The sequence below is a fragment of the Ctenocephalides felis genome, unplaced genomic scaffold (genome assembly GCF_003426905.1).
Source record: "Ctenocephalides felis isolate EL2017-DRISC unplaced genomic scaffold, ASM342690v1 CF-g0.4_SCAFFOLD_01492, whole genome shotgun sequence".
NCBI lineage: Eukaryota > Metazoa > Arthropoda > Insecta > Siphonaptera > Pulicidae > Ctenocephalides > Ctenocephalides felis.
This window is the reverse complement of record NW_020537646.1, coordinates 56,942,841-56,960,445: the sequence shown is the minus strand read 5'-3', so window position 1 is coordinate 56,960,445 and position 17,605 is coordinate 56,942,841. Positions and strand designations below refer to the sequence as shown.

The window sequence follows — 17,605 nt, the reverse complement described above, 5'->3', positions numbered from 1 at the left end:
ATGAGTCTTGATTAATATTTAACTTAGTTAATTCTTTATTATAAACTTCCTTTTGTAATTGCCGTATAATCGTATATTTTGATTCATTTAATTCATAAATTTCGAGCGGACCTAATTTTTTGTTATTTTTATTTATTTTTCTTACATTAAAAATAAATCTAGAACAATATGCTACAACTCTAGTCATTTTTGTAAAATTTGAGAATTTATTATAAATTAAATGAAAAGAGCTTTTTTGTGTTGCAACCAGTGTCACAACTGATTTTCTTTTATCTGGCAATTCTATATTATCGGGAGTTGTAAACTTTTTTGGCCAATTATTCGAATTTGCGAGCCAATCAGGACCGTTCCACCATAAAGCTGAATTTTGTAAATCTAACGGTGTAATTCCGCGACTTATTAAATCCGCTGGATTCTCTTTGGAAGGAACATGTTTCCAAGTGGCGTGTGATGTAAGTTTTTGAATTTCCGATACTCTGTTTGCAACAAAGATTTGCCACGTACAAGGCTCGGAATTTAGCCATGATAACGTTATACTGGAATCGCTCCACAGTACGTTTTCTTTTATCCCGTATTCTAAACTATGGCTTACCTTATTAAATAAGCGAGCTAACAATAGCGCGGCACATAACTCTAAACGCGGTAAGGTAATTTGTTTCAGCGGTGCTACACGCGATTTTGAACATATTAATTTTGAAGAGCATGTCCCATCCTGATAGGTTACGCATAAATATAAACATGCACCATATGCTTTCATTGAAGCATCCGCGAAACCGTGAATTGAGCGTTTTCCTATTGTTTTAAAAAGATTCAATTGCCGAGGTATTGTTAGCTGCTGTAAAATCTCTAATTGTTTCGAAAATAATTGCCAGCTTTTTAATAAATTTTCCGTAACCGGTTCATCCCAATCTTTATTTTCTCTCCACAATTGCTGCATAATAAGTTTTGAAGTTATAACTACCGGAGTAATGAATCCTAACGGATCGAATATGCTAGCTATAGATGCTAAAATTTTTCGTTTGGTTTGTATATTGTCTATAGCTAAAACGTTGTTATAAATTTTAAAATTATCAGATGTAGGTTGCCATATAACCCCTAAAGTTTTAATTATCTTTTCTTTGTCAAACCCTACATTTATATTTTCACCTATATTCTTATCATTAATTAATTCTATATTATTGCTTGACCACTTATGCAGTTCAAACCCCCCTTCGGCTAGGAGATTGTTAATTTCGGTTATTAATAATTTTGCTTCTTGTAAAGTGTCTGCACCGGAGATTATATCGTCCACGTAACAATCTGACTGTAGAATTTTGGACGCTTTTGGATATATTTCATTATAATCTATAGCTAACTTTTCAAGGCATTTCATTGCTAAATATGGCGCGTAATTAGTGCCATACGTTACGGTATTTAACTTATAGCATCCTACAGGCATTCCGGGCGCCTCACGCCATAAAATTCTCTGGTAGTCCTGATGTTCGGATTTAATTTTTATTTGACGAAACATCTTGACTATGTCCGCCGTAAATACAAATCTATGTGTCCTAAATCTAATTAATATGGTAAACAAATATTTTTGTAAACGCGGTCCCGGTAGCAGTATGTCATTCAAAGATAGACCGTTTGAAGATTTTGCCGAAGCGTCAAAAACTACTCTTAATTTTGTTGTTAAACTAGCTTCGCGAACTATCGCGTGGTGTGGCAAATAATAATTATGTTTGTCTAAATTACGATTTTCAATTTCGTCAATCTTTGTTGCGTGGCCTAATCTTATGTATTCTCTTACAAAATTGTCGTAATCTGCCGCAAGTTTTTTGTTATTTGTTAATCTTTTTTCCAAATTCATGAATCTTTTGTACGCTTGTGAATAAGTGGACCCAAGAGAAATACGCGGATCGCTTCTAAATGGTAACGCGACTTCAAATCTACCATTTGAATCCCTACTGACGTTTTGTTCAAATATGTCTTCTGCTCGTAATTCCTCTTGCGATAAGATACACCCTTCATTTAATTCCTCTATTTCCCAAAACTGTTATAATTGGTCAGTTATATTTTCCTCGGTTGTTAACCCTACGTGCGCAAAAAAAGTCTTATATTCTACCGGACCGCAAAATGACCAACCGAAACTAGTGTTAAATAATGTTATTTTGTTTTTCAATTTAATTTGCTCATTTTTTAAACTTTCAAATAATATTTCTGCACCTAATATTAAATCTATTTGTCCCGGCGAGTTGAAATTAGGATCGGCTAGTATGCAAGCTTTCGGTATATCCCAATTTGATATGTCAACGCGTACTCCCGGTAAATTATTTGCAATATTTTGCATAACGGTACAATTTAATGTTTTAGTATAATTGCTAATCTTAGATGCGACTTGTAGAGTTACCGAACCTAAAACGTTGGCATTTATACCGCCTATCCCGCCAACCGTTATATTTGCTTTCTTATAAGTTAATTTTAAATTTTCTGCTAGAGACTTTGAAATAATATTTATCTGTGAACCAGAGTCTAGAAGAGCGCGCGCTGTAGATGTCGTTCTACCGTTTGATACAAGCACTAGAACTGTGGGTAAAAGGGTTTGTTTTTGTTTCGCTTCTGCAATCATGGTCATAGTGCTTGTACTGGGAGTTGCTATATTTAATGAATCGTCAGACCTATGTAGAACGGAATTATGACGCCTTTTGCAAAACGAACATCTGCGTTTACTATGACATTGTGATATTACATGCGAGGATTTAAGGCAGTTAAAACACAATTGCGTCTTTCGTACAAATTCAGCGCGATCATTTACTTGTAGTTTTAAAAATTCCTCACATTGATTGAGGTAATGTTCTTTGTTACAAAAGGGGCATTTCTGTTTGATAGGTGCAGCGAAATGAATTCTCTGAACCGGAATGTTTATATTTGATCGTTGCTCGCGGTTCATATCGTAAGTTGCACAACGCTTTTCTAAAAAGGAAAAAAATTCGTCTAATGACGGTAGATTATTTTTGGAAATGGATGCACCCCACGCCATTTGGGTGTCCATGTCTAACTTTGCCTTTAATATAAATATAAATATGAGATCGGAGAGCTCTACTGAGAGTCTCTCGTTTTTAATCGCGGATATGTGCTGTCTAGATTTGCATAAAAAATTTCTGAGTGATTTGTGATCCCTATTTTGCGGTTGATTTACAATTTCTTTTAATTGCGCGTTAATTAATATCAATTTATTATCATAGGTTCCCACTAACGTATCCCATGCTATTTGAAAATTCGCTTCTGTGATTGATAAATTTTTTATTAAATTGGCGGCTTCTCTTTGTAGTGAGTTTTTTAAATAGTGCAACTTTTGAGAATTCGTTAATAATTTATTTTCTATAATTAGGCTCGAAAACATGTCTCTAAATTCCGGCCATTTAGAAAACTCTCCATCAAAATTCGGCAAATGAATTTGAGGGAGCTGAACTTTAGCTGAAGCTGACTCAGACACATTCTGCGCGCATGCATTACTTTGTCTACAACCGGCCAATAAATTATCTATTGTAGACAAAATCTTGCAATATTGCGTTTCTATCTCGTCGCGATCGCCCTCGAATTCATCTAAATTAATCATTTCTAACTCATCTTGTGCTTCATTATATTTATTAAATGCGTCATTGAGTAGCTGCTTACGCGCGTTTAGTTCCGAAATACTCAATTCGGAATCAAATTTTGAAATGTAATTTTGTGTCCGCGTTATTTTCGATTTTGCTGATCTGCGCTTTTCAATTAAAATATTTTGATTTTCCATTGTGATGATCAAATATAAAAGATATCTGTTTGTGAAAAAACTATAAAAGAGTAACTATAAAATTCAATAGTCAAGCCTAAACTAATTGGTGAACTTGAACTCTCTATCCCCTTGGAAGATGGCGCCTCTAACGTAAGTAATAGTTTGGAAGCGTACCTCAATGTCTTGTTTGTGACTTGAATCCTCCGGTATACCTGACCTCTGCATGCGACCCTTTCGTACGCGAAGTATTTGCTCAGGGATGCTCGGTGCTGTGTTGCGAAATCTCGTGTCTGCGAACGCGCTGTTACACACTGCTGCGTTCGGGGGCGGCTCGGTTGCGTTCGCTGTCGCTTCGGTTCTTCAAGGGTGCTTCTTACGCTCGCGGGGATGCTGACGATGGCTAATGGCTGCTGACTGAATCCTTTGCAAACTTTTAAATTTTCACTTTTGTTTGGATTTATATCCAACTGCACTGTTTTATTTCAAATGTTTATATGTTCATCAATTATATTTTAATCACTTTGTTATATTTTGGTTTAAGCAGATCACTTTAATGCTTTATGCTGCTAATCACCCGTGTTTTTAATTTTGCTTTTGATTATTTATTGATTAACGCACACTATTAAATAATTTATTTTTAAATTTTCAATAATGGACTGTATTTTGATTTAACTTTGTGGTCTTAGACACTTATTTTCATACTTATTCGGCTCTAATGGACCATTTTATGGGACATTTCCCATAAATGTAAATTGGGTTTATATTGAAACACACTTTGTAATTCAATAATTTATTTCACTTATTAGTAAGATTTTATAATATTATTTTAGTTTACTTTGACTGGTTTTGCGAGTCGGGCGGTTAATTATAATAACAAACTTAAGAGAAATTTGACTGCTTTCGCTCGTCAAGCGGGTACTTTTTATGTGCTTTCTTGGTGACGCTTAAAGTTGTACTAACTATTATACCTAATATTTGGGTAAATATTTTTTATTGCCCTGTATGAAGCGAACAGCTTTCTGCTTGTGCGGTGTTGCAGTTTTTTGAACATTGGAGCAGCAATTCGCTCCACTACTGATGTAAGACCATATGTATATCCACTGATGATGACATAAAATACTATGTCGAAACGTTTAGAAAAATTAAAGATTAACTTCTAAATCTTTGCCTTTTATTTGATGTATGCCCTTGAAGAACTAACTCATATATATATATATATATATATATATATATATATATATATATATATATATATATATATATTAATGTAACAGTTACTTACAATTACTAATAACAGTTACTAATAAGTTTTGAAATTACAATGAAGATGAGTCATATCATGGTCTCGAAACGTCTGTTAGTACCAAATAAAGTGTGTGTTAAATATCTGAGTGTATTGTTTATATTTAACATTTATCATTTGTTTCACTTATATCACAAAATTCTATAATATTCTTTATACATATATATATATATATATATATATATATATATATATATAAATATATATATAATAATATATATATATATATATATATATAAATATATATCGTATATATATATATATATATATATATATATATATATATATATATAAACCTCGTGTCACGATGTTGGTTCGCGTTGGACGCCCATACTACTGAATCAATTTTCAATTTTATTGGCTCATGTTTTGCATATATATCCAACTTAGGGTTTAGGAAATTTTGAAAAGTAAATTTAAAATATAAATACATAATTTTTATAAAAATTTTGACAGAAAATGACTAAAAAAACAAAACATTATTGTGAAATAAATATTATCATATTATATTAATTTTCGACCAAGAAGGAAATATTTTGATATTTATAAACTTAGTGCAAATTGGATATACGAAATTTACATTTACTATTTTTCAATTAAAAGCAAATGTAACCTATATTTATATGAAAAATTGTATATTTAGATAAAGATACTGCGTTGATTTAGACTAAAATCTAATTTATTCGTTAATTAAAAAAAAAATGACATAAACAAAATTAAAATAAACAAAACACTACGATGCGTTGGAATTAATTATCGAAGTGTAAAGAAATTTGTGTAATTAAAATATATTTTTATTAATATATGAATTAAAATATATTTTGATTGGTATCGCAAATGCAAATCTTACAGGAAATTGTAACCTCTTAAATGGAATAATAGTACAATCTGAGGGTATCATTGGAATCTGACAAAAACAAACTAGACAAACTAAATATTATATTATATTATATTAAATTTCGACCGAAAAGAAAATATTTTCGCAGTTATAATTATTTTTTATTATCATTTATTCAAACCTTAAATTATTTCATTTTATTTTTTATTTAAGTTTAAAAAAACACTTTAATCAATAGTATTGATCCATCATATTCAAATTTCAATCCGGATTTTATTTTTGGATTGATATGAATTTTTTATAACAAGGTTTGAAATGTTGGTTATCAAACGGATTCAAATTTTTATCAGCTGGATTTTAATAAGGGCCGTCGCAACGCGAGGCTGGGTATGCTAGTATATATATATATATATATATATATATATATGAAATGAATAAAACTGCCAATGCGTCGAATGTAGAAATTTTATTTTAATTTTTTATACGTTTCGAGACTAGATGTGTCTCATCATTCAGCTAAAAGAAATTTACATTATAAAGAAAGAGTTTTGAAAAATGAATTTATACTACTTAACTCACCGTTTTTTAACTAAACATTTAAGCTCTATTCTCTCTAAGGTCACCATTGTATCCAAATCTAATGTCTCAAACTCTTTGATTTTAGCAAAATTTCTTAACAACTTAAGTATACCGTCGGACTTTTCTTTGGTTAGCTCTGATGTCGTTTCTTTGTTCGCTAACGTTCCATGGGATCTTGCGTTGGATGCCATTTCAGATCGTTGGAATGACATCAAACCACATACAACTATTAATTTATTTTGGTTTAAATACATTTTAAAGTTCATATTTAATAATACATATTTCTGCTTTGACAATAAATTTTTTGCTCAGATTTTTGGTATGCCTATGGGTTCTAGCATTAGTCCCCCTTTGGCAGATTTAACTTTACAGTTACTTGAAAATTTTCTTCTACCCAAACTTCCTGTTAAACCTTTCTTTTACTTTAGATATGTTGATGACATTCTCTTGTGTTTAGAAAACAATTCCATCTCCTCCACTCTTGATTCCTTTAATTCTTTTAACAATCATTTAAAGTTTACTTGTGAGTTTGAAGATGACAATTCCATTAGTTTTTTAGACAATAAACTTATTAGACACCAAAACAATTATATTTTAACTGATTGGTTTCAAAAACCAACTTCTTCTGGTAGATACATTAATTACTTATCGTTTCATTCTCATTCTGTAAAAATTTCCATCATTTTTTCTCTTATTGATAGAGCCATTCTTTTAAGCAATAAAACTTTTTGGAATAAAAACTTGGATTTAGTCCGCTCCATTCTCACAAATAACTCTTATCCTTTACATTTAATCAATAATATAATTGAAAATAGGTTAGAATACATATTTAAACATTACCAATATTGATAACAATAATGTCACATCCGTTGTTCAAAAATATTTTACTGCCGATTCAAATTCTTCTTCTTTATTTAGCAAATATAAAGGCATTATTTGTTTACCTTATTTGGGTAGCTTTTCTTATTTTTTTAAAAAAAACTTTTTTCTGTTGAAGGTTTTCTTTTAGTTTTTACTTTTGATAACACACTCATTTCCCTGTTTTCTACTTTAAAATCAAAATCTCAGTCTGACAGAATCACCGATGCCGTTTATAAAGTAAATTGCTTAGATTGTGACAGTTGTTACATCGGTGAAAATTCCCAATACATCAGCAAGAGAATGAATCAACATATTTATAATTCAAAAAAACCTTAGACAATTTAAAACAATGTTTTCTGAGCACATTATTAATTTCAAACATTCTTTTAATACTGACCATCCTATAATTTTATATAAAGAAAAAAATGTAGACCTTAGAAGATTTTCCGAATCATGTTTTCTACACGGTCTACACAGCGTTCTACACGTCTCTCGACGCAATCTAAGTCCAATCGTGTTGCTATGCTATCTGTTGAAAACAAATAATTATGTATTTTATACAATTTTACATTTGCCTTTTTCGGTCTTTTCTTAAATTATTTTTGTTTTCCTACAGTAGTATCATGTGATTGTGGTGTTGTAAAATGTGTTAGTAAAGTGTGTTATTTCTTGATCTGGTGTGTATAATTTGTTGTTTTTTTCAAATAATTTTTCCATTGTATAAATTCATTTTTAAAACTTTTTCTTTATAATGTAATGTTCTTTTAGCTAAATGATGAGACACATCTAGTCTCGAAACGTATAAAAAATTAAAATAAATTTTCTACATTCGACGCATTGACTGTTTTATTCATTTCAATATGTTTCAACGTCGAACAAAAAATCCTCAAGATATATATATATATATATATATATATATATATATATATATATCTTAATGGTTTTTTCGACGTTGAAACATATTTCAAAGTAACTAGCAGCCCATTCGTCGAAATAAAAAAGGTAAAAAGTATTAAAAACTTTTATTTATACGTTTCGACACAAGATGCGTGTCATCATTCAGCAACTACAACAATTTGAAAATTTTATTAACAAATATAAACACCAAAATAGATTAAATATAACATAGAGAAACATTATACACACCACAGGACAAAAACACTCAAAAAAAATTTTATTTAAAAAAAATTAAACTTATAACATATTAGAAAGAAACATTTTTTTGGAAAAAATTATGAATAATTAAAAGATTTGAAAACTAATTTGACTAAAAGTTTTGAAATGTAACAGTATGAAGCGAGGAACACGCCCATTTACGAGCAAAATACTAGACGGTAATATTTCACTAGGCGTATTGATAGGAATGGGAGGGGAATATTCGAAGGACAAATGCAAGTGGCACGAACGCCTCGTACAAGTGGTTAAAGTGGATTTGATCAAAAGGAAAATGCAAAACATGTAAAAGTTTGAACAAAAAAAAACAAAATTGTAAAAAATAATATAAGGAGAATAGCAAATTATTTTTTTGTTTTTTTAATAAAATCAATAATTAGCTGGTAACTGTCATGTAAAAGGTGGTATGAATTGCGTTTATTAACACAAGAGGAATTTAATGAAATAAAAAGGGATTCAGCAAATTTTCTAAGGTCACTATTTTTTTCGATATAAAGAATAACAGGATGTGAAGTGTTGAAAGTGTGATTGAGATTGAGCATATGATCTGAAAACATCGTTTTGAATTGGTTTGGATTTTTTGAATTATAAATATGTTGATTAACTCTCTTACAAATATACTGGGAACTTTCCCCAATATAACACATATTGCAATCATTGCAATCCAACCTGTAAACAGAATCGGTGACCCTATCAGACGGGGTTCCAGACTTAAGAACCGAAAAAAGGCAATTAAAAGTATTATCAAAACTAAAAACTAAACGGAATCCTCTGAAGCAAATAACTTTTTTAAAAAATACGAAAAACCGCTTAAAAATGGTAAACAGATAGTTCCTTTGTATTGGGATGAAGAAGAAGCTATTGAATTTGAACAAGAAGGTGAAAATGAATTATTAAAATTCGTTTGTAAATAATTTAATCTATTATTAATGATGTTGTTGACCAAGTGCGAAGGGTAACTATTATCTTTGAGAACAGAACGAATAAGGGTCAAATTTTTTTCCCAAAACATACTGTTACTAAGTGAAATAGCCCTGTCTATAAGAGAGATAATGACAGAAATTTTAATGAAACGCGAATGAAAAGACAGATAATTTAAATATCTTCCTGACCACGTTGGTTTCTGATACCAATCAGTCAGGACGGAATTGTTTTCTTTATTTTTAGCAATTCTTAGGTCTAAAAAACTAATAGAGTCATCCGACTCAATCTCACAGGTGAATTGCAAATGTTTATTAAAAGAATTAAAAGAGTCTGATGTGTCTACAATGTGAGAATCGTCAAGGCACAACAGAACGTCATCAACATATCTATAATAAAGGTGAGGTGGAACAGAAAGATTAGATAAAACAAAATTTTCTAAAATTTGTAGTGTTAAATCAGCCACAGGGGGGCTAATACTAGACCCCATGGGTAAACCAAAAATCTGCGAATAAAATTGATCATCAAAACAAAAGTAAGTGTTAACAAAAATGAAATTTAAAATCGTCTTAAACCAAACCAAGTCAATCGAAGTGTGCGGTTGGATATCGTTCCAACGGACAGAAACAGCTTCTAAAGCCAAATCCCAAGGAATATTCGTGAAAAGGGAAATGACATCAAAACTAACAAAGGAAGAATTGGAAGGAATTGTAAAATTATTTAATTTTTTTACTAAATTAAAAGAATTGGAAACATTAAATTTTGATAAAACAGAAACCTTAGAGAGAATGGAGCTGATATGTTTGGAGAGTTTACTTAAAGGAGAATTCAAGTCGGAAACTATAGGTCTGAGAGGTAAATTAGGTTTGTGAACTTTAGGAAGACAATACAACTTGGGAAAACTGGAATGAAAGACTTTTAAAGAAAAACCTAATAATTTGGAGATTTGTTTTTTTGTGATTAAATTGCCAATGAGTTTGTGCGTTTGTCTGTTTAAATGATCGGTGGGGTCGTTAGTTAAAGGTTTATAAAAAGTTTCGTTGTTTAATAAATCGTAAGTTTTTGAAAAATAATCCGACCTATCCAAAACCACAGTAAGGTTGCCCTTATCAGCTCTGGTAACTAAGATATCTGGATTATCCCTCAAAAACTTTTTGCAAAATTTTAAATCTCTAACAATTTCTAAATGTAAAGGAAGGGAACTAAAATTTGAATTATTCTTTTTGATGAAGGATAAAAGTTTGTTACAACACAAGGATCTTTATCTGGGTTGTTCAATTTTTTTAAACCAAACTCCAAATTACTAAGTACCTTAATAAAATTAAAATTGGATTTGAGAGGCGGAAGAGAAAATTTAGGACCAAGGGCAAAAATATACTTCAAGTTTGAGGGGATAGGAGTATTAGAATAGTTTTTAAGCCATTTATCTATTAAATTTTCACTTATCAACGGTACATTCGATTAATTAAAATTATCTAAAAGCTTATCAAATTTTTTCATGTGAGCCAATTTTAATTTTGTAGAAATTCTGTCATATTTTAAATTCTCAAATTCTAGAAAATTTTCTACAATAAGAGGTTCTAAAATAGAGGTTAAAACATTTTTTAAATTTTCAATTTTAGATTTGATAGAAGAAATGTAGGAAAAACTATTTTTTATTTCAAGAGTCATAGCTTCAAAACTAATGTTACATAACTTTTTGTTTTGTAGTCAGTCACTACAGCCTCGGGCTCGGTCACATAAACTACGTTCTCTGTGCAAAATATATTATATATTTCACAAATATTTTGCTATGCTCTGTTCAACAAAATAATAATAAAAAAAACAAGTTAGTGTATATATAATAGTGCAAAATTATGTGCCTTGCGCTAGCAACTGATGTAAGACCATATTTATATCCACTGATGATGACATAAAATACTATGTCGAAACGTTTGGAAAAATTAAAGATTAACTTCTAAATCTTTGCCTTTTATTTGATGTATGCCCTTGAAGAACTTACTCATATTTCTCAACATCAAAACTAACTTCTCTAACATATATATATATATATATATATATATATATATATATATATATATATATATGATTTAGTAGTTAATTTTGATGTTGAAATATGTGAGTGAGTTCTTGAGGGCGATACATCAAACAAAGAAAAGCCAAAGATTTATAAAATAATCTTTATTTCCAAACGTTTCGACATTCAATTTAATGTCATCATCAGTGGATATTACGTTGGTTGGTTACATATAGAGAAGTGTACACAGCACTAGAGATTGGCACTAACATTTATACTTTTCTTTGTTTGATGTATCGCCCTCAAGAACTCACTCATATATATATATATATATATATATATATATATATATATATATATATATAGATCTAATAAAAATATATTTTAATTACACAAATTTCTTTACACTTCGATAATTAATTCCAACGCATCGTAGTGTTTTGTTTATTTTAATTTTGTTTATGTCATTTTTTTTTAAATTAACGAATAAATTAGATTTTAGTCTAAATCCACGCAGTATCTTTATCTAAATATACAATTTTTCATATAAATATAGGTTATATTTGCTTTTAATTGAAAAATAGTAATTTCGTATATCCAATTTGCACTAAGTTTATAAATATCAAAATATTTCCTTCATGGTCGAAAATTAATATAATATGATAATATTCATATCACAATAATGTTTTGTTTTTTTTAGTCATTTTTTGTCAAAATTTTTATAAAAATTATGTATTTATATTTCAAATTTACTTTTCAATAATTCCTATAACCTAAGTTGGATATATATGCAAAACATGAGCCAATAAAATTGAAAATTGGTTCAGTAGTATGGGCGTCCATCGCGAACCAACATCGTGACACGAGGTTTATATATATATATATATATATATATATATATATATATATGTGTGTATATACAGGGCCGGTCCTGGGGTCCTTTGCGCCCGCATGCAACTTTTTTTCTGGCGCCCCCTCCCCTATTAATTTTAACTGTTTTAACAGTTTATCATTAAAATTATATGAATATTTACATTTTTTTAAATTATTCTGGATTTAGTACACAAAAAACTAGATAACTAAAAGCGTATAAAATACATAGACTTTAAATTTATTTAGAAAATCGAGGCGATTCGCGAGTTGATTATAATCATATATTTTTAAATTTTTAATTATTTTTAACGTATGTGCAATATTAATATTTGGGTTTTAAAACATTTTACTTATTTATTATTCGATTTATTTTATTGAGCATGCCAAGAGAGCTAAAAAAACTAGCTTTTCATATTCAATTATAACACTCGTATTTCATGTTAGATTTTTTTAATTTTAATTTAATTTAATTTTTCATTATTTCTGTATCCAAAATTGCGTCGTAAACTTTTCTTTATTGATATCGTAAAACCCGAATTATATTCATCCTTTCTTTCCCATCACATTCAGGGTATCAGATTGTTTCAATTGTGATTGTGATCAAGTAACGTATTTTAGAAGTATTGTCCAAAAATCTGTGAAAAATGCAAAGAAATTACACATTTCTTGAATTATATTAAAAAAAAAAACTCATTATATTTGATATGTATTATTTCCGCATAGTTAATAATTCTTAAATTTAGAGTATGGACACCACTAGGTATAAAAAAAGCCTTAAGATTTTCGTTCCAAAGTAAATTTTGCTTTCATTTTTTATATTTGTTCCATTTCCATAACCCTCAACATTCAAAGTTCATCAAATGCGAAACATTTGCAACAAAAACAAAAGTTAAAATTCAATTATTCGGAATAAACATTTTCTGAGAACTGACTGCGCATTTTTTATTTTCTCGATTATAATTTGTTTATAATAATGCTCAATAATTAATAATTTTTCGCAGATTTGCGCTTACGGGATTGAACACTAGATAATTTCTTTTTCGATTCCACGGCAACTTCAAATAAAGAAAAAATTGAATGAGTAGAATAAGCAATAAATAGAGCGGATATTTACTTACTTGCAGAGTTATTGATCGGTTAATCGTTTCTACCGATATCACATTGCAAAATAAATATGATTTTTGTGTCTCCGTATACCTTGTTAAGTTATATTGTTTATTATAATTTATTAAGTATTCCAGATTTTATATAAATAATAAAAAATATAAATAATATATTAAAAAATTAATTTCCGAAACTCGTTTTGGCGCCCCCTAAGGCGTGCGCCCGCATTTTTTGCATGCAAGGCAGGACCGTCCCTGTGTATATATATATGTATAAAGAATATTATAGAATTTTGTGATATAAGTGGAACGAATGATAAATGTTAAATATGAACAATACAACACTCAGATATTTAACACACACTTTATTTGGTACTAACAGACGTTTCGACACCATGATATGGCTCACCTTCATTGTAATTTCAAAACTTATTAGTAACTGTTATTAGTAATTGTAAGTAACTGTTACATCAATATATATATATATATATATATATATATATATATTGATTGTAAGTAACTGTTTTGAAATTGCACTGAAGATAAAGCATAGCATGGTATCGAAACGTCTATAATTATCAAATAAAGTGTTTGTTAAAAATAGTATTGTATTGCTCATACTTAACATATATATATATATATATATATATATATATATATATATATACATATATATATATAAATATGAGTATAAATCTGACTTTATAATTATAAATAAATTACCTCAAATAGTGGTCTTTCAAACCATCTCTGTCTAAACCCGAGTAAGGGATCATTTGCAGGCGATAGCCGAAAATTCCATATACCGTCCAACATACGTAATTCGCGCGTCTCTGATTCAATTGGCTTTAGCATTCCTTAAAGAGATCAAAACTTTGAATCAAGACACATTTTATAACCTCTTAACATGTTTTTATTTTGAATATGTAGTTTAATCAAAAAAGTATACTTTGAAATATATTTGGTATCTCAAATGCTGATCTTAAAAAAAAAAACAACTCCATCAAATGCTCAGAAAAACTAGTTGGGTGTATGGCATCGTGCCTTGAGGCAAATTGCTGGAACTTCTTGTACCGTAAAGAAATGTTCGATGAGTATTAAATATTTTCAAATAGATTATTATAAATAAATACTGTAGCATTATCTAATATTAATAAGAAATATATAAACTGAATTGCAAAGTTGAAATTATTTGTTTAAAGCATATTAGAACTTTAGTCAGAAATAAAATTATAATCTGAATTATTTTCGATATACAAAAAAAATTAAAAAAAAAAGAAATGAAAGAAAAAAATTGAATTTTTTTTTTCAAAATCAATTATTTTGTTAAAACAAGCAGCAGTTCTTTGAATCATTCGAATCGGACGCTTTTTTCTCTCAAAAACTGCCATTTTTTCACATTTAGCTCTGTATCTTTGAAATGGCTGGGCCTGCATTTGCCAAAAACTAACAACCACCTCTCCCAATCATTACTAATTGAATGTTTTTTAGATCATTCAAATCGGATGTTTCGTTCTCTTAAAAACTCCTCTTCTATTTTCTGCACTCCTTGCTCTTTATCTCCGTAACTGCTGTACCAGCCTTTGCCAAAAACTAATCAGCACATATACCTATCAATAGAAATCGAATGTTTTTTGAACCATTCAATTCGGTTGATCCATGCGCCCGAAAACTTGACTGGAAACTTCTATCCATACATACATACACACACACATACCTTTTTCTGAAGTATGCCAAAATGTTCAGCAAGCTTCAAAACATCGAGCAATGCAAAAATTTTCAATTTCGATTTTTGGACGATTACAATAACTTATCCTACGGGAAGTTAATAATTTGGCATTTTTCAAAATCTAAGCTCAATATTGAGTGATCATTCTTTCAGATCTTACTTCGTATCAAGAAAAAACAGATATAAGCCTAGAAATCCCGTTCAGAGTTAATGCCTGTTCACACGACGCTTGTTTTCTGGGCTGGACAGCATGGTTGATTTTGTCGCGGATGCCGGCGCTAGATTCCATGATCATTTTCTAAGGTCGTTTCTTTGAATGAGATTTGTTTTAGCTTATTAGATTTTCAAATATTATAAATCACGTAACCAAATGCGCCTCCCTATTGGATCGAACGAATAAATCAATCCACAAATATCTCTCACAATCTCAGAAAACAAAGGCCGTGCGATTTGGGCTTTTTCATAGGTCTATGATCCATCCGCAAAAATAGCGCACGTTCTAATATCAAAATTTCGCTTGCTGGAAACAAATGAAGATCGATACGACGTCATTTTGCCTACTTGACAACCTGCATTCTAGCCAGCAGACCAAACCTGCTGGAGCTTCCCGTACCGTAATTAAAAATCTTGGTACGGAACAGGGGCGTAACTACCGCCGTATCAGCCGTATCAAAAGATGGATTGCAATTACTATTTTAAAGAACACAATACAAAAGATAATGAAGCGTTATTGTCACAAGATGAGAGAATTTTAGACCCAAAATCTTATTTTATTGTATACTATTGCTGTTTGGATATATTAATTTCACAAACCAAACAAAGATTTCAAAACCTTTGCAACGTAAGTAGTAACCTTTGTCTTTTTGAAACCGAGAATTAATAAACGTTCCCGGAAAACTGTCCACTGAATTACTGTAAAGAAATATTGCAAAATATCTCATATGATCATGACCAATTGATAGTTCTAGAAATAGGATTGAATACAGAAATCTAAAAAAATTATTTCAATAAGGTAAAATGATGGATGCAATAGGCTTGCATCCAGTTTTCCCAACGAAATAACAGTATGCATTTTTCTTGGCGCTTAATTATAATTTACAGTTAAAATCGCGACTGCTAAAAATTTTTTTTAAAATTAAAACTAATTAAAAATCACGTAAATACTTTACGACATAAATATCTACCAGACCTGTATGTTCCTAGAGACAAAAACTTTATAAAATTTAAAGATCACTAAATAAGTCAGTTTTTCAAAAAAAGGTAAGGAGAGTGAAAATATATCTGGAATCATTTGTGAAAAATTCAGAAAATTAGAGAAAATTAGATAGATAAATAATTAGAATAATAAATAAATATTCGGAACGGCTAGACCTACCTTCGCCAAAAACTAATCAGTGCGTCTCCTTATTAATACGAATCAAATGTTTTTTGAATTATTCAAATAGGTTAATCCATGTTCCCGAAATCGCCGATTTGTATCCTAACACACACACACACACATACACACACACACACAAACATCAATTTTTCTAAGGTACGCCAAAAGATTCAGAAACCTTTGAAACGTGAAGATATATATAAATTTTAATTTTCGATTTTTTCGCTATTAGTATAACTTACCCTACGGGAAGTTAACAAGCGTCGTGTGAACAGGCCTTAATATATATATATATATATATATATATATATATATATATATATTTATCAGATATTATATCTTAATATATATGAGGTTAGTGTCACGTTGTTTGTCCGCGATGGACGCCTAAAATACTAGATTTTTTTTAACTTCCCGTAGGGTAAGTTATTGTAATGGGCCGAAAATCGGAATTGAAAATTTTTACATTTCTCGACGTTTTGAAGGTTTCTGAACGTTTTGGCATACCTCAGAAAAAATGGATGTGTATGTGTGTGTGTGTATGTATGTATGTATGTGTGGGGAAATCAAGCAGGCTAGTGATTGTAAAAAAACCATTGGACTTGTCATTTTACATTTTGATATTGTAATATTTTTATAATCAATAAATTTCATATATTTTTATTCAAGTGGAGTTTTTTACTTTCATATCCATTACTACTCCCACATTGGTGACTCACGACGATGGAGATGAAGACAAAAAAGGAGTTTTATTTTTCGAGGATTTAAGCAATTTGAATTTTGACGCAGCACCATAATCACTGGTCTTCAGAAACGACTTATAAGGTACGTCCAGTCCACGATTCATCATAGTTAACGCACTTACTATCTGGATCGGACTTTCGTGGTTACTCATTTGGTATACCCAGACCTCAGTGTTTATTGCTGACAAAAAAATAATTTGGAGCCTGGACTTTTCATTGGAATGCAATTCAACCTCTTCTCGTCCATTAACTCAACAAATCGTCTTTTGATGCTACCTCCCATTATCGGTGACAGCGACGAGTCAAAACAAAATTTGACATAAATTATTT

The 17,605-nt window shown here is 30.0% G+C and overlaps 1 protein-coding gene across 1 annotated transcript in view; it reads right to left on the bottom strand.

Annotated features, from left to right (window-relative positions):
- LOC113371439 (beta-glucuronidase) overlaps nt 1-17,605 on the bottom strand; it is a gene marked incomplete at its 3' end in the record, with an annotated part of 608,953 nt that overhangs the window by 588,008 nt on the left and 3,340 nt on the right. Inside the window, 1 exon segment of the mRNA XM_026612065.1 lies at nt 14,149-14,282. Within this exon segment, the coding sequence (XP_026467850.1) occupies nt 14,149-14,282 (134 nt within the window).